The sequence below is a fragment of the Dama dama genome, chromosome 22 (assembly GCF_033118175.1).
Source record: "Dama dama isolate Ldn47 chromosome 22, ASM3311817v1, whole genome shotgun sequence".
Lineage (NCBI taxonomy): Eukaryota > Metazoa > Chordata > Mammalia > Artiodactyla > Cervidae > Dama > Dama dama.
The window spans coordinates 7,177,028-7,204,646 of record NC_083702.1 but is presented as its reverse complement, the minus strand read 5'-3'; the positions used below and the strand labels follow the sequence as shown (position 1 = coordinate 7,204,646).

General features: G+C 51.8%; 2 protein-coding genes across 10 annotated transcripts in view; both read right to left on the bottom strand.

Annotated features, from left to right (window-relative positions):
- Nucleotides 1–14,782: 14,782 nt before the first annotated feature.
- Nucleotides 14,783–23,402, bottom strand: LOC133043504 (cytochrome P450 2D14). 7 transcript variants are annotated; one of them, XM_061124401.1, is made up of 11 exons: nt 23,339–23,400; nt 22,988–23,155; nt 18,817–19,171; nt 17,919–18,090; nt 17,216–17,368; nt 16,950–17,110; nt 16,415–16,591; nt 16,113–16,254; nt 15,709–15,896; nt 15,130–15,271; nt 14,783–15,030 (listed from the first exon to the last, which is right to left on the bottom strand). In XM_061124401.1, exons 3-11 carry the CDS (start codon nt 19,003–19,005, stop codon nt 14,852–14,854), a joined length of 1,503 nt encoding a protein of 500 aa, XP_060980384.1. In that variant the 5' UTR covers nt 19,006–19,171; nt 22,988–23,155; nt 23,339–23,400; the 3' UTR covers nt 14,783–14,851. The 7 variants fall into 7 exon arrangements, 5 of the variants coding, with proteins under 5 accessions (XP_060980384.1, XP_060980387.1, XP_060980386.1 ...); XM_061124404.1 differs by having other exon boundaries at nt 18,817–19,107; XM_061124403.1 differs by lacking the exon at nt 22,988–23,155 and having other exon boundaries at nt 18,817–19,107; nt 23,339–23,402.
- Nucleotides 23,403–26,206: 2,804 nt separating this feature from the next.
- The window catches only part of TCF20 (transcription factor 20), an 89,738-nt gene continuing 88,325 nt past the window's right edge, over nt 26,207–27,619 (bottom strand). For all 3 annotated transcript variants that reach the window (XM_061124398.1, XM_061124399.1, XM_061124400.1), the window contains one exon: nt 26,207–27,514. Coding sequence is in view for 1 of the 3 variants with exons in the window: in XM_061124400.1 (XP_060980383.1) it covers nt 27,497–27,514 (18 nt within the window). In the remaining 2 variants the exon portion in view is untranslated. The remainder of the gene's footprint in view (nt 27,515–27,619) is intronic.

Below are 27,619 nucleotides of genomic sequence, written 5' to 3'. Positions count from 1 at the left end.
TGGCAAATAGATGGGGATACAGTGGCAGATTTTATCTTCTTGGGCTCCAAAATCACTGCAGATAGTGACTGCAGCCATGAAATTAAAAGACACTTGCTCCTTGGAAGAAAAGTTATGACCAACCTAGACAGCATTAAAAAGCAGACATTACTTTGCCAACAAAGGGCTGTCTAGTCAAAGCTATGGTTTTTCCTGTAGTCATGTAGGATGTGAGAGTTGGACCATGAAAGCTGAGCACCAAAGAATGGATGCTTTTGAACTGTGGTGTTGGAGAAGACTCTTGAGAGTCCCTTGGACTGCAAGGAGACCCAACCAGTCCATCCTAAAGGAAATCAGTCCTGAATATTATTTGGAAAGACTACTGTTGAAGCTGAAACTCCAATTCTTTGGCCACGTGAGGCGAAGAACTGACTCATCTGAAAAGACCCTGATGCTGGGAAAGATTGAAGGTGGGAGGATAAGGGGACAACAGAGGATGAGAGTGGTTGGATGGCATCACTGACTCAAAGGACATGAGTCTGAATAAACTCCAGGAGTTGGTGATGGACAGGGAGGCCTGGCGTGCTGCACTCCATGGGGTTGCAAGGAGTTGACACGACTGAGCAACTGAACTGAACTGAACTGAGGCATGGGAAGGGAAGTCTGGTGTTATGCTTCTTATCTGACATCATTGCTCCGTTCAGGAGTGTGGTAGGTTTACTGATGGGTTAAGGGAAGATAACTTCTCTTTCTTGACTTAGTTTACAGTCTAAAACCTCCAGTGCTGTGTTGTATAGAAGCAAAGAGGGCTGATATCCTTACCTTTTTCCTGAATTTAAGGAGAAAACATTCAGTATGTCACCATCAGGTATATTTGGTAGCTCTGTTTTTCATAGATGTCCTTCGTCAAGTTGAGAATGTTCCAACTACTCCTAGTTTGCTGGGAGATTTTTTTTTGTTTCAGGAAGAGATGCTCATTTTGGCAAATGTTTTTTATGCATTTGTTGAGATAATCTTATGATTTTTGTTTTTTAGTCTATTAATATGGTAAACTATATTGATTGGTTTTGGAATGTTGAAACAGCCCTACATTCCTAAGGGTAATGTATTATCTTTTTATATGTTGCTGGTTTCAATTTGATAAGATTTTAATAATATTTGCCTCCAAAAAAAATTTTGCCTCAATGTTTATGAGAGATGCTGTTTTGTAGTTTTCTGGTGTTATCTTTGTCTGGTTTTGGTATATCCAATAATGCTGATGCCGCATTCAGAGAATGAGATGGGAAACACTTCCTCCTTTTTTTCTGGAAGAGTTTGTGTAGAATTGGTATTATTTCTTCCTCCAAAGTTTGGTAGAACTTACTAGTGAAGCCGTGTGGACCTGAAGTTTTCTTTGTGGGAAAGTTAAGTAAATTCATTGTCTTTAATAAATATAGAATTATTCCAGGTTATATGTTTCTTTTTGAGCTTTAGTACTCAGTGTCTTTTAAAAATATTGTCCATTTCATCTACATTGTCAAATTTATTGGCATAGCATCTTGTTTATAATGTTCTCCACATCAGCCACCTTTACCATTCTTTTTTAAAAATAGTTTTATTCATTTATTTGTTATTTTTTATTGTGCTGAGTCTTTGTCACTGCTTGGGCTTTTTTTTTTTTTCTTCTCTAGTTGCAGTGAGCAGGGGCTACTCTTTAGTTGTGGTGCTTGGGCATCACATTGACATGACTTCTCTTGTTTTGGAGCACTGGTTCTAGAGCATAGGCTCAGCTGGGCTTATCACTACGTGACATGTGGGATCCTCCCAGACCACAGATCCAATCTGTGTCTCTTTCATTGGCATGTGGATTCTTTACCACTGAGCCACCAGGTAAGCTCCACCTTTATCATTCTTGATATTGATCATTTGCATTTTATTTTTTTTTCCTGATCTGTTCTATCTAGAGGATTGTACATTTTGTTGATCTTCTGATTTTATTGATTTTAGTTGAAGCATGTGGGAATCTAGTCCCCTGATCAGGGATTGAACCTGGGTCCCCTGCGCTGGGAGTGCAGCGGCTTAGCCACTGGACCACCAGGGGAGTCCCTCTTTTTCTGTTTTCTGTTTCATTTCTTTTCACTCTGATCTTTAAAATTTCTTGTGCTCACTTTGGTTTGCTCTTCCATTTCTACTTTCTTAAAGTAGAAACTGAGGTCATTGATTTGAGACATTTTTTATTTTCTTTTTTAATTAATTATTTATTGAAATATAGTTGGTTTACAATGTTGCGTTAGTTTCCGGTGCCCAGCAAAGTGACTCAGTTATACGTATATATGTACACATATGCTTTTTTATATTCTTTTCCATTATCGCTTTTTACAGGACAGTGAATACAGTTCCCTGTGCTCTATAGTAGGACCTTGTTGTTGATCTATTATATGTATAGCAGTTTATATCTACGGATCCCTAACTCCTAATTTATCCCTCCCCCACTCTCTTTCCCCTCTGGTAACCGTAAGTTTGTTTTCTATAGACGTTTATTATTTTCTAATATGGGCATTTTAGTGCTGTAAATTTCCCTCTGTGTGCTCCTTTAGCTTCAGCCCACAAATTTTGATATATTTTTAAAAATATTTATTTACTTGGCTGTGTTGAGTCCTAGTTGCAGCATGTGGGATCCTTGCAGTGCACAGTCTCTTCAATTGTGGCAGTGGGCTTCGTTGCTCCCCAGTATTCAGGATCTTAGCTCCCCGACCTGGAATTGAACCCATGTCCCCTGCACTTCATGGCAGACTTCCAACTACTGGACCATCAGGGAAGTCCCTGATATATATATATATATATTTTTTTTTTCTTTTCTTTTTGTTTAACATTCTTTCTTATCTTTTTATTTTATAAACATACATGAATTTTTTCTTTTAACGCTGCACTGCAAAGCTTCCAAGGATCGAACTTGGGCCCTTAACAGTGAAAGTGCAGAGTTCTAACCACTGGACAGCCAGGGAATTATCTATTTCACACACACACGTGTGTGTATTTATTTGTTTTTGTCTGCATAGGTCTTCAGTGCTTTGCTTGACTTTCTCTAGTTGCTGTGAGTGAGGGCTACTCTTCACTGTGGTGCAGGGGCTTCTCCTGTTGCAGAGTACAGGCTCTGGGTGAGAGGGGTTCTATAGTTGCAGCACGCAGGCTCAGTAATTGCAACTGGAGGACTTGGATGCTCCATGGCATATGCAGTCTTCCCAGACCAGGGATTGAACCCATGTCCCCTGCATTGGCAGGCAGATTCTTATCCACTGCACCTCCAGGGAAGTCTTATTGTTGTTATTTTTAAATTTGTTTGACTGCACTGGGTCTTAGTTGTGGCACGTGGGATCTAGTTCTCTGGTCAGGAATAGGAAATCTGCACTGGGAGTGTGAACCACTGGGTCTTAACCACTGGACCACCATGGAAGCCCCCACACATATATTCTTTAAAGTGTGTTGTTTAGTTTCCAAATATTTGGGGATTTTTCAGGGATCTTTCTGTTACTGATTTATCATTTAATTCTATGTGGTCCAAGAACATACTTGCAATTACTTAAAACTTTTAAGTGATAGAGGCTTGTTTTGTGGTTGAGAATATGGTGTTCCATGGTAAATATTTCACATATATGTGGAACTAAGGTATTGTTCTGTTTTAACCACCGTGGTTTTGTAATTATTATTTAGTTACAGTTGTAGTGATTTGGAGAGGGTGGAAAAGCTATTGTCTTGACTCAGAAGATGTCTGTTTGATGTCTTCAAGCTCCAAGGGCAGTCTCCGTCTCGTTTACCTTTCTGTGTGCTCAGTCGCTCAGTCGTGTCTGACTCTTTGCAATCTCATAGACTGTAGCCCGCCAGGCTTCTCTGTCCATGGGATTCTCCAGGCAAGAATACTGGAGTGGGTTGCCATTTCCTTCTCCAGGGGATTTTCCCGACCCAGGGGTTGAACCTGCATCTCCTTATGTCTCCTGTATTGGCAGGCGGATTCTTCAGCACCGAGCCACCTGGGACCCTCACCATATTCCCGGCTCAAACTGAAAGCTCAGCAGACATTGGTTGAATAAATGGATGACACTTAGAAATGGTCCAGTTGTGTTCTGGCTTTTTATTTAAAAAACAAGATTACTGAGTCATGTGAGTGAGTCTTATACACCTTTGTGTCCCCGCAGGACTTTGTGTGGTGCTTGGCATATCGTGGGCGCTCAAGCAGCATTGATGGCACTGAATGGACCTGAAGAGACACCTGCAAAGGCGCCGCCTCTGACTGGTGGGGATTGACATCCACCCCGAGGCAATGACAAGCTACTCTGGTCAGGGCTGGAGAGGTTGTCCTGTCATAAAGCCCCCAAAGACATGATGTCACACACAGACACCGCTTGTGAAAGGGAGGGGCTGTGTGCTGGGCTCCCAGGCGTAGCTGTGCTTCAGTGCCCTTCTCAGTGTGGGAGCCTGAGGGGAGGTGAACAGGCTGCCTGCGCACTGATACTGTCAAAGGATACTCTGCAGATCGCTAACATCCTCAAGGTTGGTAGATCTGGTAAGCAGTTTCAAAAGCCCGCCCTCGGTAAACCACCCAAGCAGGTGATAATTCTCTTGATGACTCCTAGCCTGACTGTTCTGCCTCCCTTCCCATGTGGTGTTCTCTCTTCCCTCCTCTTCTTCTCTGACTCAGGACTCATTTTCTCTCCTCCAAACCTTCGTTCAGAAAAAGTCTGATATCTTGCTTTTTGAAAGCTTACCGAAAGCTTACTGTTGAGTATGTTCAACAGTATTCTCAGTATTCTCAGCACCTTCTCAGTATTCTCAGAGAAGGTGGTTCAGTAGGTTTGGTAGTGCCCCGGAGAGAGACGAAATGAGCTGAGGCCCCAGAAAGGCCCCCTGGGTTTGGGGACTAGGAGCTTATTGATGACTTTGGTGAGAGAGGTCTCAGAGGCTGATGGGAACACAGAGTGGGTTGTGGAGTGAGGGAGTGGTGGAGCGAAGCGGAGACATGCACGGCAGAGTCTCTCAAGGAGATGGTGTGAAGGGAAGGGGACAATTAGGATGGCACCTGGAGAAAGGATGTGGGCTGAAGGGACAAGAGCTGGGTGATGTGATTACATACGGATGGGAAGAGAAGGAAAGACAAGTGAGAGAAGGGACCCCCAAACACCAGGTTGTGAGAAGACCAGACGAATGGAGTACAGGAGGGGGTGAGCCCCAGAGAAGGGGGTGTGGTCTCCTCCCCTGAAGAGGAAATGACCTGTGAGAAGCAGAGAATGGACAAGTCTAGTGGCAGAAAGTCTGGGAACACCCATCTGATAGAGCCTGTAGGCCCGAGTGAGAGTGAGCAAGGCGGACAAGGGGCTGGAGGTTGAGAGAGAGAGAGGGATTCCCTGACAGTTCCTGTGGAGAATGGGGGACTCAAGGGGAACAGAGGCTCCCCAGGCCACGCTGAGGTCCACCTCACCCTGGAGACCTTGACTTACCCTGGTGTCACTTTATATGCAGCTCAACGCTGAAGGTGGGATTCTAGACAGAGAGGGTGCTTTCGAAAGGCTAGGGAATCTCCCCCTGTCCTCCCAAGATTATTCCAAATCAGCTGCATAACACCAAAAATACTTTAAACTGGTGGTAGTTTTTAATCATTTTTATTTACTATTATAATTAGCCGCCTACCCCCTGCGGTCATTTTACATTAGATGATCAGTAGAGCTGTACTTTTTCCCTTAATCCTCTCCCAACCCACCATCCCCATCCTGACCCCTACTTTTCCAGTGGGAGGTCTGAGGTCTTGGGAGAAATTCCTGAGCATTTTCCAAGCTCCGAGTACTAACCCACTCCATCGTCCTGAGTTTAGCCTCAAACTGAAACCGGCAGGCTTTCCCTTGGATGAACCCTGCTGGTGGGGGTCCTGCCATTCCCCCAGCTGCCTCTGGCCCATTCCAGTCCCCGCCAGCCACAAAGTAAAGGAATATCAGGCCCCTGGGGCAACATGATGCGCTGACTGATACCCATCTTCTCTCCTTAGACTGAAAATGGTGTTTGGTCTTTGCAGCCAGAGAGAGAGGTAAAGTTTACATGGGCCCTGTTATCATACCCTCATCAACCAGGAAAGGGGACCCTCTCACTGGGTCCCACGAGGAAGGGGTTTTGTATGGCCCTTTTCTTGACTGTTACAGCGTCTCTGGGACTCAGGGTCAGAGTGGAGAGCCTGGGACGTGCCTCTGTGTGTGTGTGTTTGTGTGTGCATGTGTGTGTGTATATAGACAGGGTGCCAGCATTCTGGCAGTGCCAAGACGCTGTGTTCAAGGGGGTTCTCAGGTGGCCAAATGGTTAGGATTTGGCACTTTCACTGTGGAAGCTCGATCCCTGGTTGGGGAACCATCCCACGTGCTATTCAGAATGGCCAGAAAAAACTCTGTTTGTCCCAAGGGAGGTGTTCTTGAAGAGCAAGATGGACAATGGGATATTATGTCTAATCCAGGCTGAAGGACTTGTCAGTCCAGAGGAGAGAGGGAGGGCTTTGGGGGGCTGTGGGCCAAAGAGCTAATACAACCCTTGAATGAACAGCTATGAATGCTGAGCCAAGGCTAAGCCCCTGTCTTCAGGCTGGAGAGGCAAGATGGACCTGTGTAAACAAGAAGGAAAGGAAAAGGGAGTGGGTCAGAGGGGCCGTGTGGGCTCCAGGCTCCAAGTCTGGCTTTCTGAATAAGCAGAGGCACAGTCATGACGGCCAGTCAGCAGGGAGCCTGGGCTGAGCCCTGTTACAGCTGCGGATTTATTCATCCACAGTGTTGATTGGACACATCCTGGTGGAATAGGTGCTGGGGCTTGGACGGGAGAGAAAAACTGTGAGGGCACGAGACCCCAGCCTCACACACTGCTCTGCTTTCCTTCCAGGCTCTATAGTCTCCTCTACGCAATACAAATCTTCATTCTTACAGGTGAGGGCCTGGGTGCTGGGGTGGTCGGGGGAGTGATGGCAGGGCCCAGGGAATGGGTGCTCGTCTCTGAGCCACTTCAATCTCCAGCTACTCCCCCAGACTCCCAGAGGCCCCCTCCTGAGATCGCCATGTGCCTGGCTCCCCAGGGCTGGTCACACTGCTCAGAACCAAGGCTGGCCTTCTTTCTCCCTTTCCTCCCTCTGTACCTCCATGGAGAAGTGGGATTTGAACCTGTGTCTGATCTAAAACCCATGCATCCTCCCCAAAAACGCACAAACCAGCCCCTCAAAACACATATAACCAAGTCATACCCTAGAGCAGTGATCTTCAAATATTTGCTTATACCTTTTGAATAACAACACTTCCCTCGTGATTCAGATGGTAAAAAGCGTCTGCCTAAAATGTAGGAGACCAGGGTTAGATCCCTGGTTGGGAAGGTCCCTTGAAGTAGGAAATGGCAACCCACTCCAGTACTCTTCCATGGAGAATCCCATTGATGGAGGAGCCTGTAGGCTACTGTCCATGGGGTCGCAAAGAGTCGGATACGACTGAGAGACTTCACTTACTTTTCTTTCACTTTCACTTTTGAATAGCTGTCCCCTCACACATTTGTAAGTTAATGTCTAAAGTCTTTCATGACACATCAAAATAGTTTATACCATTTCTGCCATATTGTATATACTGACATTTAAAAACAATTATGTTACTCTTTAAATGTTTTAACTAGTCTGTCTTCATCTCCCTGCAGGCGTGGTATACTACTATTTTCAGGGGTCTGTGGGGAAAACAGCCCCTGTCCATGAGATTGCTGTGGAGTCATCACAGGTGGGGACCTCTGTCAGGGGCCAAGGGGACCGTCATGTAGCACAAAGAGCGGTCATACTGCTTGATCAGAAATGGGTGACCAACTGTGTGTGTGTGTGAGGACTCTGGTGAAATTCCCTGTGTTCTCGGCAAAGTGTCAAACAAAGCCCCCCCTTTACCAACCCCAATCACCACCCCCTGCCCCGGGCTGGCTGGCTGGTCACCTCAGGGCCCTGTGGCGTCAGGTCAGCTCAGGGCTCTGTGGCAGGAGCCTAGACGAACCGACAGGAACAGATGACCCCTAATGTGTGAGTAGTCTTGGAACATGGTTCCACATTCATACGTGAAGGGGGTGGTGGTGAGCAGGACAGCTGCCTGGGGTGACATGTCCTCTCGGACACTCCAGGTCCAGGAACCCGTGACTGAAGCCCCTACTCCCAGCCCTCTGTCAGGAAAACACACATGGAAGCGGGATTTCCACTGAGAGCCACGTGCCGGATGAGGGGTTGCCCCTCTGGTGAAACCTCGCAGCACCCCAGTGGCATTGTGTGCGTGTGCTGGAGTACAGCCAGGGAACATGGGACAGTTCCAGGTGAACAGTGAAGGGAAGCTTTGTATTTTGTATTGGGGTATAGCCAATTAACATGTGACAGTTTCAGGTGAACGGTGAAGGGACTCAGCCGTGCATGCACATGTATCCATTCTCCCCGCCTCCCACCAGCAGCTGTCACTTTGTAGAGGAGGAAACTTAGGCTCCCAGAGGGACAGTGACTGGACCCAGGCTGCCCAAGATGACACGCTAGAGTCACATGCCTGGTCTCTGGAGACCTCCTACTCTCCCTCTAGTGTTACAGGGAAGAGAGGATTTTCACAGGGACAAGCTTCTCTGTGACCCAGCAACATGGAGACATGTGGGCTACGTAGTTAGGGAGTGACTGCCAGAGGTTGGAGAGCACCTAAGAAGGCCCAGGTGTGCAGGTGCCATAGGCCTTCCCTGATAGCTCAGTGGGTAAAGAATCTGCCTGCAATGCAGAAGACCCCGGTTTGATTCCTGGGTCAGGAAGATCCCCTGGAGAAGGGATAGGCTACCCACTCCAGGACTCTTGGGCTTCCCTTGTGGCTCAGCTGGTAAGGAATCCACCCGCAATGCGGGAGACCTAGGTTTGATCCCTGGGTTGGGAAGATCCCCTGGAGAAGGGAAGGGCTACCCACTGCAGTATTCTGGCCTGGAGAATTCCATGGACTGTATAAGTTTGCAAGGAGTTGGACACCACTGAGCAAATTTCACTTTCGGAGACAGAGTATATTTTGCTTCCTTTGTGTGTGTGTGTGTGTGTGTGTGTGTTTTAATTAACCAAACTTTCATTTAAAAAACTTTATTGTCATCAAAGAAATGTGTATACATAGTTTGATGAGTCAAAGGTTTAAGACCTGGAGAAAGTCTGCTGTTTGTCCCGATCCTCTTCACCCACAATTCCCACAGCCCAGGGTGGAAATCTTTCTAGCTTCCAACTTTCTAGCTGAAGCCATTGGTTTTGCATCCGCTGTTCTAAATTAAAACCTTATCTTGCTTTGTCTTGATTGTTCAGATTTAAACATTATCTAATGAATTATTACAACAAAAGGTGAGGATTTAGCTCTCATAACAACTGAACACTTACTGCTACCTCCAACACACATTTCACCTCTCTCTAGTCTTCCTCATGATTATATCCTAGGTTTTGGCATTCTAAATGTTTTGAGTAATGACATCTTTAGTTGCTAAAAGTTAAGTATCATTTTTGTTTTGCTGACTTTTACATCAATTTGGGTTTTAAATCCCTCTCCCACACAGTGGGCTCTTTTTAATACATTTTTTTTTAAATTAGGGAACTATTTAAATAGAGTGAAATACATTTCTTTTTAGCATACAGTTCTGTGAGTTTTGACAGATGTATACAACTGTGAAATTGCCAGTATAGCCAAGATACAGAGCAGCTCCAGTCAGTTCAGAAAATTCCCCCATACTCACTAATACTCAACCCTTCCCCCGCTCCCAGCCCCTGGCCTCCAGTGAATGGTTTTCTGGCCCCAGAGTTTTGCCTTTGCAAGATGGTCATAGAACTGGAAACATCCCAGTATGTAGTCTTTATTTATTTGCCCACGCAGCAGGCTTGCGGGATCTCAGCTCCCCGACCAGGGATCAAACCTGGGCCCCCTGCAGTGGAAGCACAGAGCCCTAACCACTGGACCACAGGGAAGCCCCCAGTATGTAGTTTTGAATCTTTCACTGAGCACAGGACACCTAGTTGTGCGTGGTGGTAGTTTGTACCTTTTTGTTACCGCATAGCTGTCCCCTGTATGGACGTACCACAGTCTATCCACCGACCAGATAAGCAGCATTTGGATTGTTTCTGGTTTTTGGCAGTTTCAGATAAAACCACTATAATGTTCTAGTACAAGTTTTGTGTGAACAAAGGTTTTCCTCTTAGGTAAACACCTCGAGGGGAGTTGTGGGGTCATGTGGTAATGTGTACTTAGTTTTCTAGGAAACTGTGAAACTTTCCAAAGTGGCTGGTATCCACTTTGCATTCTCACCAGCAGTGAATGAAAGGATCCGTTGATCCATCTCATTTCCAGGATTTTCCTTTTTTAAAGTCATTCTAATAGGCTTGTGTCGTCATTTTGTTTAGCTCAATACTGAGGGTCTACATTTTAAAACTATGCAAACAGTATTCCTGAGTCATGCAGTATACTATAATCAGTCTTTGTGCATGATTTTTGCCTTTTTCCTCTTTTTTAAAGTTTAGTTTTCTCTGTACCTATAATTAATACATCTAAACTCTCTATTAAAAACAATTAATATCCTTGCTATACACTTAAGACAATTTAGGTGGTTTTTCAATATGATCATTTTCCTGGGGACATATTTCATGGAGCCCTCCACCCTTTTCCCACCTGGACGGACGTCCTTGAGGTCAGAAGCTCAGCTGTCCTGGGATCTCCCTTCACCGTCATGCTGCGGAGTACGTCACTTCTTTCACGTGTGGAGCCCATGTTATATTTTATTTTGGGGGCAGCACAACCTGCAGATGTGCTGAGGGGTAGTCCTCAGATATTCTTGAGGGGTAGTCCTGAGATATTAGCTGTTTGAAAAGGACTTACTGCGTATTTAACTCAGTGTGGCGAGGTACAGAATTTTAAATTAGAAATAATTTTCTCACAGATTTTGAAGATCCTCATTTTCTTCTGGCTTCAAAGGTTGGCGTTGAAAAGTCTGATGAAACTTAATAGACTTCTTTCTTCATGTCTCTGGAAGTTTTTAGATTCTTCTTTTCGTCCTAGGTATTTCAATATTTACTGATGACATCATCTGGGGTGGGTCTCCTTCATCCATTTTCCTGGACACTTGGTGATTCCTTCTCCTCTACAAACTCAGGTCCTGTATCTTTGGGGAAACTCTCAATAGCACATGACTGGTATTTATTTGGTATCTTTCCCTGCCCCCCCCCCCCCCCGCCCCTAGTTTGTTGACTCTGTTCCTTCTTTCAAAAAGATCTGTGATTTAGCTGCTGGACCTCCTGATCTCTCTATTCTGGGAGAAACTCTTTTTCAATTTTATCTTCTATACTCTGATTGGATTTTGAATTCCCATGATCATATTTCTGTTTTTGAAGAATTAGATGTTGTAGGGAGTCCAATGTTGTGGTGGTCCAATGGTTAAGAATCCATCTTCTAATTCAGGGGATGCCAGTTCAATTCCTGGTCGGGGAACTGAGATCCCACATGCTGCGGGGCAACAATGCCCATGCCCAGCAACTAGAGAGAAGCCTGTGCACTGAGCTAGAGAGAGAAAAAAAAAGCCCAAGCGCCAAAATGAAGAGTCCATGCACCTCAACAGACCCAGTGCAGCCAAAATGAAATTTAAAAAAAGGAAAGAAAGAATTAGAGATTATTGTTGGAACATTTTTATTTTAGCACCGGTCCTTGTTTTGTGAATGCAGCGTTTTATGTTTCAAGACAGCGATCATTTGTTAGTATGGCGCGTCCTTAAACCCCGTAGTCTAGTGTCTGCAGCATGCACTGACCATGGACCAGTGCAGGACTGAGCCCTTGCCAAGTCACCTCAGCCTTCTCTCTTCCTCCTTGTCATACAGCCCATCGGGGAGACCTTAAGGCCAGTGTGGGGGCCGATGGATAAGTGCTACCCCGTGACCACTCAGGTGGGTGAGGGCTGGGCACTCCTCCTCCCCTCGAGTGGGGTGTCTGTCCTGGGCCTCCTCAGTGGGCATGCATGGAAAGAGGATGGGCCAGGCAGGGACGGGCTCCCGGGCACTCTCAGCTGTATGTGACGGCCCCTGTTTCCCTCTGTAGAGACGCAGAGTCAGGAGTGGAAAGAAGCACGACTCTGAGGTAAGTGAGGCCTGGCCAGGAAGGGCCCGGGGCTGGGGGCTGCCACCTGTCCGTGCTCCCCGAGACAGGAAGTCCATCCAGCGCATGGTCAGGGCCCCAGGGATAGCGGGGGGCTCCTTTAGGAAACCTACAACCCGACCACACCTCGAGCTGAGAAGGGAGGGGCTTCCCTGGAGAAACAAAGAACTACAGACTCCAAGTGTGCACAGCAGGAGGGGCAGGGGAGGGCATCAGACGGCCTTGCTGCCCACATACCGCCCTCTTGCCCTCTGCAGGCCATGACCCCCAAGGCCACGGGAGGACCAAACGATGCTGCCCCCAAGGAGGAGACTGCTGTCTTGTCTAGGGAAGAGGGCGAGGTGGGGCCCCTGGGGGAGGAAGCAGCCAGCCTCATTCCTGGTGCGAAGGGGGTGACTGAGAAGGAAGAGGTGGCAGGGACCCCAGGATGGGAGGTAAGGAAGCCTGGTGCTCAGCTGGAACACCATCGCCGTGTGGGTCCTACTGGGAAGCCCCCGGGCTCTGCAGGGTGGAGGGGAGAGGCCAGGCCCATGCCACCGTGGCAACGGTTGGGGGAGTCCGGGGCACCCCAAGACCACGGAGTCAAACTGCCATCCTGGCGGAGCGACAGCGCTGCATGCGGCTGAGTGGTGCAGACACGGTCTGAGCAGCGAGGGGATCTGAACCCCGGCCTCCCCCGACTTCTCGTGAACTGAGGACTATCTCCCCAGCTGCACAATGTAGAACCTGCCTCATCCCACCCCGTGCCCCTTCTCCCTTCCTAGGAGAACAAGAAGGCCCGAAAGGAGACGGCTGTGTATGTTTCTGGTAAGACAGCAGACCCCATCCTGTGCAGCGGGACTGCCCTGTTCCCTCATCTCAGGGACCCAGAGGTCACAGATAGCTGAGCTCCCCGGCCCTCCTTGTTGAGGGAGGGATTGGGGACGAAGCCCAGGTGGCCCGATGCCCAGCCTTTCCTGAAGGAGACCACTGCATCCTTCTTCCTTCTTGGCTTGGCAGGACTTGAGGCCACTCCCCTTGGGCTGGAGGAAGGTTTCCTCCTTTTTAGCAATGCTGACCTGTTCTCCTGGCAACAGAGCATACCCTAGCCCTGGGCAAGGTTCCTTCCAGCAGGGTACTCACAGGGCGTGTCTGTGTGTGCTTTTTAGAGGTTTCCGAGGTGGACATCGTGGAGGAAAGGCCCGGGGGCTGGGTCCCCCAGCCCTTGAGGAAGCTCTGGCTGGGCTGGTTCCCCGCCTCTGACATCCCGAAGACTCAGAGCCACGAGTGACACTGTGTGCAATAAAACCGCAGCGGATGCTTCTGCAGGCCCGGCGTCCTCCTTTCAGGGCCTCAGGCTTCTGCAAGCTCAGCGTGGCTTCGTCCACGGCCCCGTCCCAGACCACTGCTGGAGCACCGCCTCCCGCGACTAGGTGCAGACGTGGGGATGCTGGAGACTCACGGGGGCCCTGGCTGGTCTTCTGAGTCAGTGCCAAGGGACAGACCAGGTTCCCTGAATGTTGAGAGCTGACTGTCATGAAGGCACAACTGGCTTGATTAGCGGCTGGTGCTTCTGACCTGTCTGGGGTCTCCCAGCTCCTAACCTCAAGGTGCCAGGGAGTCTGCCTGAGACTCAGGTGAGCAGACAGTCATTAGAGCCCTTGGGTGGTGTCTGTGTGAGCTCAGTCCAGACCAGACTGGGGGCTGGAGGTGGAGGATGGCTGTCCCTGCCCTTGGCCAGGGCTCCAGGCTTAGAAGGTCTCAGCCTCTGAGTCGGCGCAGGAAGACAGGACCCGGCAGCCATCAGAGGCAAACCTCCTCCTGGCCGAAGGGGAAGCAGAAGCCCAAGGCCACATGGTGGCAGAGCACAGCAAGGATGAGGGCCAGGGTGTCCTCCTCTGAGCTCTGCAGGGCCTCCTTCAGCTCTGCCGTCCGCTGTCACAGGACCCAAGGTTGACCCTGTCCCCAGGGCACGCCTGCGGTCCACAGCGGCTAATTCCTGGCCCCGCCTAGCCTCCCGAGAGCCCGGCCTCACCTGGCCACTCAGAGGATGGAGCCCGGGTTGGAGCCGAGCTCTGGCGTGGCCGTGAGTGGCAACTCCGACTGGGCAGGGGCTGGGGGATGAGTGTCCTAAGGGGCAGGGAAAGGGGGCCCATCCTATAAAGAGGCCCAGGGAGGTGGCTTCCTCCTGGGAAGAGCTCCGGCCTCAAGAGACTGAGCGCTCTGGGCTCCCCCGGCATATCTTCCCAGTCCCACCCCACCTTCTGGGGCCACAGACTTGAGGTGCTGGCTGAGCCTCTACAGCAAGGCTGCTGTGGCTAGGCCTGAAATGTGTGTGTGAGAGCTGTTGGGGCCCCTTATTGCATGGGGCCTGAAATCTCTCCCCAGCCTACGTGAGCTCGTCCCTGCAGAAGCCAGGAGCTGTTTATATAGGCTCGGTCACCACACCCAGCAACCGAGGTTGGGTCTCCCAGGGTGTCTGGGTGTAAGCCTCAGTACACCCATCTCACAGTACACCCTGCTACACCTTCAGAGCCTCAGTACACCCATCTGTTAAACAGGGTCAAATGCCAGGTAAGGATGAATCAGTCTGGGGGGTGGGGGCTGGTTTTGGGGAGACTGCTGAGGCTACATGTCTGCCAGGGTATGGTCAGGGGCCCCAGGTGGGACTCAAGTCAGGATGGAGCCACCAGGCAGTGGTTTATTGAACATCAGGGCTGCCGCTGAGGTTGGGGGCTGGGTGCCTGCCTCTAGCGGGGCAGCGCACAAAGCTGGTACAGGCCTGGGGTCACCAGGAAGGCAAAGACACCGTGGTCGCTGGGGCGGGGCTGCCCCGCAGGCACGGAGAAGCTGAAGCGCTGCAGGAGGCTGGTGAAGAAGAGGAAGAGCTCCATGTGGGCCAGGGGCTCCCCGAGGCACGCGCGGCGGCCTGTGGGCGGGCACGGGGGCTCTGTGAGCCTGGGCTTGACCCCTCCAAGACCCCTTCAGGAAGGGCAAGCAAACCGAGCACCCCCCATCCCCAAGGTACCTGCGGAGAAGGGAATGAAGGCCTCCTGCTTGACGAAGCGGCCCTGGGCATCCAGGAAGTGCTCCGGGTGGAAGCGGAACGGCTTCTCCCAGACGGTCTCATCCTTCAGCACTGACGACAGGTTGGTGATGAGTGTCGTCCCCTGGTGGCAAATGTCTGGCATGGGTGAGGTCTCGATCGGGCCGGGGTGGGGGTGCCCAGACCCCTGCCACCAAAGACACGTGGGCACACACACATGCCTGGCACACACCTGCACTCTTCAAGTAACCGCAGCCCAAAGGTTTCTCAGCACCGTCCCCGTCCCCATGGCAGGTGCCCTTACTGCCCCTCTGCACGGGCTCCGCCAATACTGTGACAAGGTCTAGTTGGTCTTCCCTGCCCAGCCAGGGAATCAGAGGGACAGAGCCAGCCCTGCTCCACTCTCCTCTCCACGCCCACCCAGGCTGGGACATTCGGCACCTGCGGCCATGAGGACGGGGTGGCTCAGAATCCAGTCCTGGCCACAGCTGGCAACACTCACACTGGGGATACCAGGTGGAAGGTGGTGCGGAGCCAGGGTTGGGAGATCTGCAGGCCTACCTTCGGGATGTGGAAGCCCTGCACCTCGATGTCCCGGGATGTCATGTGGGGCACTCCCAGGGGGATGATGTCCGCAAAGCGTTGCACCTCATGGACCACGGCCACAGTGAAGGGCATGAGGGCCTGATCCCCCATCTCTGGTCGCCTCACCTGCCCTATCACCTCATCGATTTCCTGTTGGACCCGTCCTGGAAAACAAGTGTTGCGTCCTCATGTGGTCAGACCCAAGGGCTGTGCTCCCCGCCTCCTCTGGACGCCACTCCGAGGAGGGCGCTGTGATGTCTGCGCTGGGGCTCAGCCTCTGCGCAGAACTGTTGGCTGGGGCCAAACCAGCTGAGCTCAGGGGCCTCGGGCTGTTCCCGTCCTACCTCGCCCCTCCACCCCCCACTTCGGGCTAGACTCACGCTGCACGTCTGGGTGCAGGATCATGAGGAGGAGGGCCCAGGCCAGTGTGGTCGATGTGGTGATCATCCCGGCGGAGAACAGGTCGGCCACCACCAGGCGCAGGTTCGCATCATTGAAGCTGCTGTCGGGGTTCCCCTTGGCCTGGGTCACACCAGGAAGGTAAGCCCAGGGACAGAGGTAAAGTCCCCACATGGCCTCCCACTCTGCTCTGGTCAGCCCAGGTGTCTGATCCCTGGATGATACACAGGCCTGAGTTTGCCTCCTGGGCCCTCAACACACATCCCTGTCCTGATCACCTTACCTCCTTCACCTCATCCAGGAAGGCGTCGGTCAGGTGTCGGGGTCGCTGGGTCGGGTCCCGGGTCATCTTCTGCTCAGCGATCAGCTCATCAATCAGGGCCATGAAGGCCTTCTGCCCCGGGAAGACCTTGGCGGCCAGCCCTGGGATGCGCAGGACCGCTGGCACAGCTTCCACCACCTGTGTGGGTCACAGCCGTGGTGCTCAGGTGCTCACCAGTCAGGTCCCAGCTTCCTCCAGTGTCCCCTCCATCGACCTTGTTCCTACCTAGGCTCAGACCCTCCCCCTCTCTCCTGACCCTGAGCCCAGAAAGAGAAACCTAAAATGGACATCTCATGGGTACCGGTCTCTTGCAGTGAAGGAGTCCTCCCACCCCCACCCGCACTGACTCCCACCTGGCCTCCTCCCTCTAGCCTGTCTGCCATCTCCCCACTTCCAAGCCTTTCCCTTGCAGGTGCCTTTCCCAGAAAGCCCTTCTGCCTCCGGGCGGGACCCGTTGGAGGATCGAGGTCACCTCTACTGAACTCTCTTGCCGCACCTGGCGCACTAAGTTAAACTCTTCCTTCAGCACATCCTCTATCACGTCCAAGAGCTTGACGATGCGAGGATCCTTGTACTCGAAACGGCATCCGAAGGTCAGGGAGGCGATCACGTTGCTCACTGCTTTATTCAGGAGGTCTTTGGGGCTAAACGGGAGTCCTGGAAGGGGACGGTGCACGGTAGGGCGTCGCCTCCATCTCTTCTTTCCCAGGCCTCTCCAAATCTCCCAGACCTCCATGTGCCTCTGCCCCAGCACTCACTCACCGGCCTGGTCGGCGAAGGCGGCACAGAGGCACGAGGCCTCCTCGGTCACCCACTGCTCCAGTGACTTCTTCCCCAGGCCGAAGTTGCGCAGGGTGGACAGGGAGAAGCGCCGCTGCTCCCGCCACGCGTTCCCATAACGCGCCAGGATTACTCCTGGGGGCGGGGCAGGCACGTGGGCGTGGCTTAGGACTGGCCCCGCCCCGCTCGGGGCTCGGCCCACATCACGCCCCCTTGGGAGAAATTCTCGCCGCTGCCCCACCCACACTGGCCTCGCCCTCCCCTCCCAAATCCCGCCCACTTTGACACCCCCTTCCATCCGGGGACTGGTCCCATTCGCTGAGGCCCCTCCTTGCTCTCCGAATCTCCCCTGCTAGGCGCAAGTCGTGTCTCCACTTTTTATTTTGCCCACCGAGACCCCGTCTGCCACGTGGGGAATGTGCTGGCCCGGCCCTGCCCTGCTCACCCCTGACTTTGTCCTCTTTCCTGCCCACCCGGTTGTCCCCTTCGCGCTCGCAATGGCCCTGGGCCGCCGTGTCTTAGTAAGGCCCCCGCCCTCTGCCTCATCCAATTTCCCCTTCCCCGACGCTTGGCACAGTCTCCTTTCTCCACCTGCAGACCCCTCAAATTCGTTGGCTCTTTCCTGCACCGAATGTCCGCGACCCTGCCTCTGCCTGCAGGGACGCGGCCTGCCCTCTCCACTTGCCTTCGGCGCGCGGCCCGTAACCCAGGTGCTCGTAGACGGCCGGAGGTGGACGGTCGGAAGTGTCCTGGCTGCGGTACACCAGCGCCTCGCGCACTGCCGCCAGCCCGTTGAGCACGACTACAGGCGTCCAGACCTGCTGCAGGCTGAACACGTTCCCGAAGCGGCGCCGCAGCTGCAGGCCAAAGTTCGAGGGTTTTTGGCAAGCCCAGGCCCCGCTAGGCTGTGGGCCCAGCCTCCTGGCATTAGCCTTGTGGCACCTCTGGGCCCCCCTCCAGCAGGGAGCAACTGCAAGGACTTTATTTAGTCTTGTGAGCCCCAGGGGGTTACATCCACTAGTTTTGAGGATCTCAAGTTGGATCAGATCATCCTACTCATAGACCCACTTGTGACTGTGCAAGGGTCACCAAAATGGTCAGTAGGCCAAGTTAGCATCCTGTTTTTCAGGTGAAGAAACTGAGGTTCATAGAGGGCAGCGGGGAGGCCCAAGATCTCATGGAGGAAAAAGATTTGAACTGTGCCCCTCTCAACCTCAACTTTCCTGATTTAAATAGGGCTCATGACCAAACTCCTCTCCCCAGTTCTCAAGACCTTCCCTCCCAACGTTACCCTCAGGGACTCAGGCTCACATAATTTAAGAAATGGCCATCTGAAGCCCCAGCCTGTCGCCATGCTGTTAAACCCCCCAGCCCCTAGCCTTGTCCTCTCTGACCTCTGTTTGGAAAATCCAAACTGTTCTCGGGCCCTGAACAAACGCCCTCCCTCAGGAAGCCTCTCAAACCTGCCTCCTCTTCGAGGCCCGGTTCCTCTTCCCGCCTGTGGCTTCACCCAGCGGCCACTGTTCGCTGCCCGGTGGGGCCCTAGGACCACCGCTGCGCACTCCCCAGCCCTCCGTCCTCACCTGGCTAAAGCTGGGACGCGGGTCCTCGAAGTCCACCTGCAGCAGGTTACCCAGCACGGGCAGCGGCGTGGGGCCTGGTGGGTAGCGTGCGGCCCAACGTGAGCGCCGGTGCATCAGGTCCAGCAAGAGCGAGAAGATGAGCACGGCCACGGCCAGGGCCCCCAGCGTGTCCCCAGACAGCAGCCCCATGGCTGCCTCCGTGTGCGCTGGGTTCCTCACCACACCGGCACCCGGGACCAGGCCAGCGGGGCACTCCCACTCCACCTCCAGAGCTCCACCAGTCTGGGGCCTCTTTATAAAGGGGCGGAGAAGCGGCCTTTGCCCTCTGCCCTGAGGTATCTTGTCAGGGGTTGGGCTGCCAGAGGGCACAGAGAGGAGTCAAGGAGAGTCAGGTTCCCGGGTGGCCACTGTCCGTCACGTGTGCTCTCCACGTGCTTCTGGAGGGTGGCTGGAGATCACAAAAAGCCCCCCTCCCCCAGCCTGACTCCCCTGCTCGGCAGATTTAGAGCAAGAATCCAAGGTCTTGGGAATGGATTCTGCCACCCACCTGTCACCTGTCACCCTCTAATGTGGTCACAGCCTCGTTCCCAGAACTTGTCCCTGTCCTCCTCCTGAGTGGCCTTCACCTTCCAAGTATGTTACTGGTCCTTGCCCCGTGCTGGAGGGAGGACCTAATGATCAGAGGGACCACCGATAAGGTTCTTGGTGTCCCCTCACTTCCCACTAGGACACTCAACACACACACAATCACACACTCAGAAACCACATTTACACATATTCACATAGTGACTAGCCCATGCTCACACGCCTATCTACACACCCACAAAACCACATCCATGAACGCCTGTGTCACCACTTTCCACTCACAGAGACCCAGCATCAACGTCTCTAGTTCTCACTGGCTGCCTGGACTCCCCGGCTTCCCTACACCTCGAGGCTGCTCACGGTGACGCCGGCACCTTCACGTGGCTGGCTGCTGCCTCAGTTTCCACCTGTTGTGGCGGTGGGAAGGTTGAATCTGGGAGTAGGGAGGCAGCAGGATTGTTTTCAGAGTTCCCTAATCAACCTGACCAGCCAGTTTGGTTGCCCAGAGGCCCTTTCCTAAGTTTGTTAGAAATTGGTCCTTGGACTTTCCAGTTCTTGTCGCCTCGAGGTGATGAATTTCCTCATGTAGGTGTCCATTTCCTGACTTGGAAAAATGTAAGCTGGGCACTTTACCTTGTTGATTGGGCTGCCAGTAAGCTCAGGGTTCTAGGATGGCTTAGCATAGGCTGCGACTGTCCTTAGGGAAGTGGGCCTGCTTCCTCCTCCTAAATTTGTCCTTCAGTTCAGTCACTCAGTCATGCCCAACTCTTTGGAACCCATGGACTGCAGCATGCCAGGCTTCCTTGTACATCACCAACTCCCGGAACTTGCTCAAACTCATGTCCATATCAAGTCGGTGATGCCATCCAACCGTCTCATCCTTTGTCGTCCCCTTCTCCTCCTACCTTCAGTCTTTCCCAGCATCAGAGTCTTTTCAAGTGAGTCAGTTCTTCCCATCAGGTGGCCAAAGTATTGGAGCTTCAGCTTCAGCATCAGTCCTTCCAATGAATATTCAGGGTTGATCTCCTTTAGGATTGATTGGTTTGATCTCCTTGCTATCCAAGGGACTCTCAAGGGTGTTCTCCAACATCACAGTTCAAAAGCATCAATTCTTCGGTGCTCAGCTTTCTGTATAGTCCAACTCTCACATCCATACATGACCACTGGAAAAACCACAGCTTTGACTAGACGGAGCTTTGTCAGGAAAGGAACATCTCTGCTTTTTAATATGCTGCCTAGGTTGGTCATAGCTCTTCTTCCGAGGAGCAAGTGTCTTTTAATTTCATGGCTGCAATCACCATCTGCAGTGATTTTAGAGCCCCAAAAAATAAAGCCTCTCACTGTTTCCATTGTTTCCCCATCTATTTGCCATGAAGGGATGGGACTGGATGCCATGATCTTAGCTTTTTGCATGTTGCGTTTTAAGCCTGCTTTTTCACTCTCCTCTTTCACTTTCATCAAGAGGCTCTTCAGTTCCTCTTTGCCTTTGTCCTTGAACATCAGTTTTTAAAACTTCAGAAGACAAGGGGATGGAAACCAGACGGGGATGTAGTTTCTTGACCCTCTCACAGGCCTGCCGAGGACCTCAAGGAATGGATTCCTGGGCCTCCCCTCTCTCCATGGGTCCAGTCCACTCTGGCTGCAGCCCCATACCCTCGACCCTGGCTCTCTGGTTCCTTCCAGTCCTCCACAAAGGTGCAAATGCAAATCTTGGTACCACCCTGCCCCAGTGCGTGTCACCTCCAGGCTGCAATTACGACTGCCAGGCACTCCCTCTTGGTCAGCCTCTTGCCTCCTCCAGGCAAGGGGCTGGTCACATTATGCCAGGGTTCTGCTAGCCTCAGAACTCTCCAACAACTCAAGGGGTAAGATTTGAGGTTGAGTTTTTAAACCAGTGAAGCTGATGGGAACTCAGAGGCCCAAACTCATTCAAATGTAAAGGCAAGGGAACTCAGAGGGTGGGGAAGGGGGCATTTCCTGGGCAGGGGTCAAGTCCCCTGCACCCCCCTCCCCCCATCCCCAGAGTATTTGAGGCAACCTTTCTTTCTGAACACAGCTGGAGTAGTTGAGGGTCCTGGAGGCTCTCCCCTAGCTCACTGAGAGCCTGCAGGAGGCGCTCTGCTGTCCTGTACCCCCTTACCCTGTTCCCTCCCTCGCACCCCAACCCCAACTGTGAGAGGACCGGTTCTTCCCAGGTTGCCTGGGACAGGACAGATGCTTGTGGTCTCCAGGTGTGGGTCGTCAACATTGGCAATCCCGGCTTGGCTTGTGCAAGCGGCTCCTCCCCTTCCAAATTCCCACATCCCCACGCTCCTGCCAGGCCGGGGGCCAGCGGTGGGGCTGGCTGGGGCCCAACTGCCCTTCCTCAGTTTATCCAGCCTTTCCTGCGTCTTGCCTTGGCCAAGGCCTGGATTCCGTTCTATCCCGCTCTATCGGGACACACCCCGTGCTGCTTGCTGGGCTGGGTGGAGGGATGGTGAGGGTGGGCCCCTGCTTCAAAGTGCTCACGACCAAGAGCAGGAGTGGGAGCTAGGGAGGTGACACACCAGGCCAGCAGGGGCAGGGAGGGCTTTGAGGGCTGCGGGGATGTTTCCCCAGGCTGGAGTAGACTTTCTGGGAAAACGTGGAGGACCTCGGGTGGCTTGGGACTGCAAACCGAGGTAACCTGACTGCGTAACGGGTTAAGGCACCACTGCGAAGCAGCAGGACGGTGGCCGCTCCAGGCGGGGCTTTTAGTCTGGCAGGGACTGGATCGTCGGAAACTCAGGTTCTCGGGCCTCAAGGAGGCAGAGAGACCAGCTTTGAGGCCACTGAAAAGACCAAGAGGGGAAGACCCGTGGGGAGCCCTGGGGACTTCTCAGAGCCAGCCGGTGGTCTCCCATCCAACCTCAGTTGAAGGTTTCTGTCCCCGTGGGCAGCAATCTTCCGCCCTGGACGGCCAGAGAGTCTGGTGGTACTGGTGGGGCTGGCAGGATGGCCGTCACAGCTTTGTCACAGTGGCCCCGTTAAACTGCCCCCATCTACCCTTTGTTTTGCGTCATGCCTTCTGCAAACAGTCACCCTAATGGACATATAAGGGCAGTAACAGATATGCTTGTAATTCAGGCAGTGCCCTCCAAACACCGGGGATGGGGGGGCTCTAGTCCAGGACAGGGTGGCCTTGATGAACACCTCAATCGTGAGGCCAACGGCCTGTTTCAATCATTGTGCAATCGTAGCCTTGGATTACCCCGCACTCACACGCCAGGCACTGCTGTTCACACCCCATCCTCCCCACACCTCTGTAAGATAGGCGGCTTTATGATTCCCAAAGCACCGAGTCTCAGGGGTCACAGCAGCGGGTCAAAGTCATAGAGCACCATTAGGGTCGATCTCAAAACTCAGGCTCTGGACCACTGCTCTACAGTGGAAATAAACTTCTATGAGGCCCGAGGCCCAGCATTTAAGTTCCTGCAGGCTTACTGTTTTAGAAACGTGCTCAGGCTGCCCTTGCTGGCTTCTGCTCTGGTGAAGCGGCTGGTGTTGGAGGGATGGGCACCCCTCCCCGCTCCTTCTCCGCCCCCCCCCCCCCCCACCCCACACACACCTCGGGGCCGCAGGTGTTGGCCCCGGCAGGGAAGGTGCCTCCGAGCCCCGGACCTGGGCCTGAGTCCGGGGAGACGTCAGCAAGATGGCGGGAGAGCAGTGCTCCAGGCCTGAGCCCCAGGCGCGGAGACTCAGCCCTGGGCCCCCAAGGCGATGCGGAGGAAGCTCCCTGGAAAGTAGGTGGGGAGCTGCAGTGCCCAGCGAGGGCGCGGGGAAGGTTGGTGGCATTTCGCTCACCCCCCGCCCCGCCCCTGCGGCAGACACCCCCTCAGTTCCCGCTCCTGCCTGGGGTGCGGGAGGAGTGAGAGCCGGCTCCCGCTGGTGCGGGGTCCCGCGGGCCCAGCGGTCTCACCTGACTCCGGTACCGCCCGCTGGGGTCCAGGCAGCTACCGCGCCTGCAAGTCCGCCGGCGGACAACTGGGGGCGGGGCCGGGAGCCGCGGGGGGCGGGGCCGGGAGCCGCGGGGTGCAGGCCGATTCCTGGGATTTTCTGGGAACTGGGCTGGGCACGACGGGAAAGTTCTGGAGCTTGCCTGTGCAATGTGAACTTGCCGCAGGCTACTTATTGGTTAAGGTGGTCACCCTAACCTTGTGTTTTTGAATCGTGGTTTAAAAACTTAACTCTTCAAAAATACACCAACACTGCACACCTATCATAGAATGGTCAAAATCCAGAACACCGACACCACCCAACTCCGTTCCTGCGGGTGTGTGGGAATGCAGACTGGGGCAGCCACTTTGGAAGACAGTTTGGCAGTTGCTTATTAAAAAAAAAAAAAGAAAAACAAACCCTGCACACTTGTGTTTATAGCAGTTTTATTCATAATTGCTTAAGAGTGGAACAACTGTCTTCCAGTAGGTGAATGGATAAACTGGGGTGCATCCAGGCAACAGAACATTCAAGAGAAACTGAGCCAAAGGTGAAAGAGAGTGAAAAAGCTTAAAACTCAACATCCAGCTCATGACATCTGGTCCCATCACTTCATGGTAAATAGATGGGGAAAAAAACTGACACAGCGACACTTTTATTTCTTTGGGCTCCAAAATCACTGCAGATGTGACCGCAGCCACGAAAGTAAAAGATGCTTGCTTCTTTGAAGAAAAGCTATGACAAACCTAGACAGTGTATTCAAACAGAGACATCACTTTGCCAACAAATGTCCATATAATCAAAGCTATGGTTTTCCAAGTAGTCATGTGTGGATGTGAGAGTTGGACCATAAAGAGGGCCGAGTGCTGAAGAACTGATGCTTTTAAACTGTGGTGCTGGAGAACAGTGTCTCTTGGACAGCAAGGGGCCAGTCAGTCCTAAAGGAAATCAACCCTGAATATTCATTGGAAGGACTGATGCTGAAGTTGAAGCTCCAATACTTTGGCCACTTGATGTGAAGAGCCAACTCATTGGAAAAGACTCTGATGCTGGGAAAGATTGAGAGCAGAAGGGGATGACAGAGGATGAGATAGTTTGATGGTCTCACTGACTCAATGGACATGAGTTTCAGCAAACTCTGGGAGATTGTGAAGGACAGGGAAGCCTGGGGTGCTGCAGTCCATGGCATCACAAAGAGTCGGACTCTGAGCAACTGAACGACAAAAAGAAACGAGCTATCGTGCCATGAAAAGACATGGAGGAACCTTAAATGCCTATTACCAAATGAAAGAAACCAATGTGAAAAGGCTACAAACTGTGTAACTCCAACCATATGACATTCTGGAAAAGACAAACTATGGACATAGTACAAGATCCGTGGTTGCCAGGGGTTAAGAGGAGGGAGGGATAGAGAGACGGAGCACAAAGAATTTTTACCGCAGTGAAGCTGCTCTGTATGATACTATTGGTGTGTACATGTCATTATGGGCTTCCCTGGTGGGCTCAGAGGTAAAGAATCTGCCTGCCAATGCAGGAGATGTGGGTTTGAACCCTGGAGTCAAAAGATCCCCTGGAGAAGGAAATGGCAGCTCACTCCAGTGTTCTTGCCTGGGAAATCCCATGGACAGAGGAGCCTGGCGGGCAACAGTCCATGAGGTTGCAGAGTTGGGCAGGACTTAATGATTAAACAACAGCAAACCCATGTCATTGTACATCTGTCCAAACTCAGAGCGCACACCACTAAGAGTGAACCCCAACATAAACTATGGGCTGTGGATGGCAATGATGTGTTGATGCAAGTTCACCAAAGCAAAGGCACTGCTCTGGTGGGGAACGTTGATACTGGGCGAGGCTGTGCATGTGTGTGGGGGCAGAGGATACATGGGGCATCTCTGTACCTTCTGCTCGACATTGCAATGAACCTAAAACTGCTCTAGAAATAAAAGTCTGTCCAAAAAATACAAAGAACTCAAGAGTGGCAGGAGTTGAAATGCCCATGAACAGTTGAGGCTTCTTGCAGAAGCTGGAAAGCTAGAGTTGGGAGTGAGGCGTGGAGCAGGGCCACTCCCTAGTGAACGGTCATTTCAGGAGCCAGTTTGAGGGACCATCACCAGTGTTTTACTCAAAGTATCATCAGCCCAGTCAAAAGAGTTAAAAAAAGGCAAAATGAAGAACCAACCATCTGCTGTCAGGAAAGTATTTTCCTGAAGATACGTTCAAGGTTTGTGGTTTAAGCCCAACACCTGCAATCTCTCAGTCTCATCTGAACTGTGTTAATGCCAAGACCAGACGGGATGCCAAGGAAATAAAAAGCCATCATTCCTATGCAGGTTCCGTGGCCCACACGGCACATCCACCCACACCTCCATCCTGCTGGAGGAAAATGAGAAATGGACCACACTGCTGGATGGAGCCATTATAGCAAAATTAATCTGCCATTTCTGCAGCCTCAAACTGATAAGCACACCAGAACTCATTTATAATTGCTTATTTCTACTTCACAACATTCCTTCCAGTGTTTCTGTTCTCTAAAACAAAACAAAGTCCATTAACATTGCATTATTTTTTAATAAGCTTTAAAATTCACCTTGATTGGAATTTTGTCCTCCTCTCAACTTAAGTAATCTGGCTATTCTCACACACGCGGCTGAGTTCCACCCGCCAGGCTGAGCGGCTAGAACTGTCCTTGGTTGGGATCATTCCCGGGTCTGCTGCAAGGGCCCTGGGCCTGCAGGAGGCCTGGGTGGCTGGGCCAGTCTGATGGCAGCCACCTCTGCAGCAGAACCAGAGCCAGCCTGGGGGCTGGGATGGGAGGAGAAAGAGACGCGTTTGCTTCAAACAAAAAAGGAAACAAGGTTAAAATGAAGTTTATTATTTTTTTGATTTTTTTTGTTTTGTTTTTTAAATAAAACTGTTTGTGAAACAGCTATTTTATCCCCATGGCAGAGTGACCCCTGAAAGATGCACTAACCCCTTCTTAAGGCCTTAACAAGATTTTTTTTTTTTGTACTTTTTTCTTTTTTTAAAACTCAGATATTTAAAAATTATACAATTTACAAAACAAAACAAAGCAACACAACATAGAGAATCATGTAGCGTGGGGCTGCTCAACTGACAGGCTCCCTTTTCTTTTATAAAAATGAAAGCAAAAGAAGAAAGGGTGGAGTGGGTGCTCCTGGTCAGCTTACCCCACGTGACCACACCTGACACCGCCCCTCCCTGTGTCCACTCCTACGGCTCAGGTTTGTCCCGTCCGCCCTGGGGGTCAGGGCACAACAGCTGCCTGGAACGTGCCCAGGGGTGGCCATCCCTTGATCCTGCTGGCCAAGCCGCTTTGGTGGGATGCTCAGGGCTCTCACCGGCCAAGGACCCAGGACACAGTTGTGACCGTGGGGCCTCCGCCTTGGGGCATCCGCCAATGTCCCCCCCCCACCCGCCCCGCCCCGAAAAAAAAAAAAAAAAATTTAAAAAATAATAAATAAATAGTGTTTCTGGAAATGAAAAAGATTTATTTTTGTGTTTAAACATCATTCTCCCATTCTTGAAAACACGGACCATCCCCCACTTCCCTCCCCCTCGACCTTCCCACTTTTGAGACAAATTACTGACAAAGACATGGTTTGGTGTGGTTCGTCTGTCCTTCCAACCCCAGGTCTAGAGTCTCTGAATTGTGTGAGCTGAGCCAAGGATCTAAGCCACCCCTGTCCTTGTGAGATCAGTTTGTTCGGTTCAATTTCACATTTAAATTTCACGTTATTGGAACAAATTTGGAGTTCTTTAACTAGATAATTTTAAAATAGAATCAAAAGGGATAGCGCACCTTTCATTTAAACAAAGTCTTTCCAGACTAAAAATAGATTTATATATATATATTTTTATCCCTCCCTTTTAATTCCCCCCACCCTTTCCCATCATCCCACCCCTCCCCCCTCCCCCCACACTGTCACTATGGAGATTGTGTCCATGGAAACAGCCATTCCAACTTCTTGGGTCTTTCTTTCCTGTGGTGTCACCGGTTTGAGAGTGATGTAAGAACTTAGGAAGGAAGTGCTGGCGAGGGCAGGCACGCGGGGTGGGGCGGGGTGGGGTGTGGCTGCACAGGAGGACCGTTTCCATTCCGTCACGAGTGTCCACCACCTTCTCATCTCCACAGTCTCACCTGCAAGACAGACAGACACTGGGTGTTGGGAACCTCTGCTGCTGCTGCAGCCCACAGCCCCAGCTCTGTGGTGGCACTGGGGTGGGGGGACCCTGCAGGGTCCGG

What these genes read in the sequence shown, in the direction of transcription:
- LOC133043504 (XM_061124403.1), bottom strand. Translation starts at nt 19,005, where the DNA reads ATGGGGCTGCTGTCTGGGGACACGCTGGGGGCCCTGGCCGTGGCCGTG. An exon ending in TCCTGGATGAGGTGAAGGAG is followed by an intron (nt 16,255 to 16,414) that starts GTAAGGTGATCA and finishes GGTGTGACCCAG; the next exon opens with GCCAAGGGGAACCCCGACAG. An exon ending in CTTCATTCCCTTCTCCGCAG is followed by an intron (nt 15,031 to 15,129) that starts GTACCTTGGGGA and finishes GCCCGCCCACAG; the next exon opens with GCCGCCGCGCGTGCCTCGGG.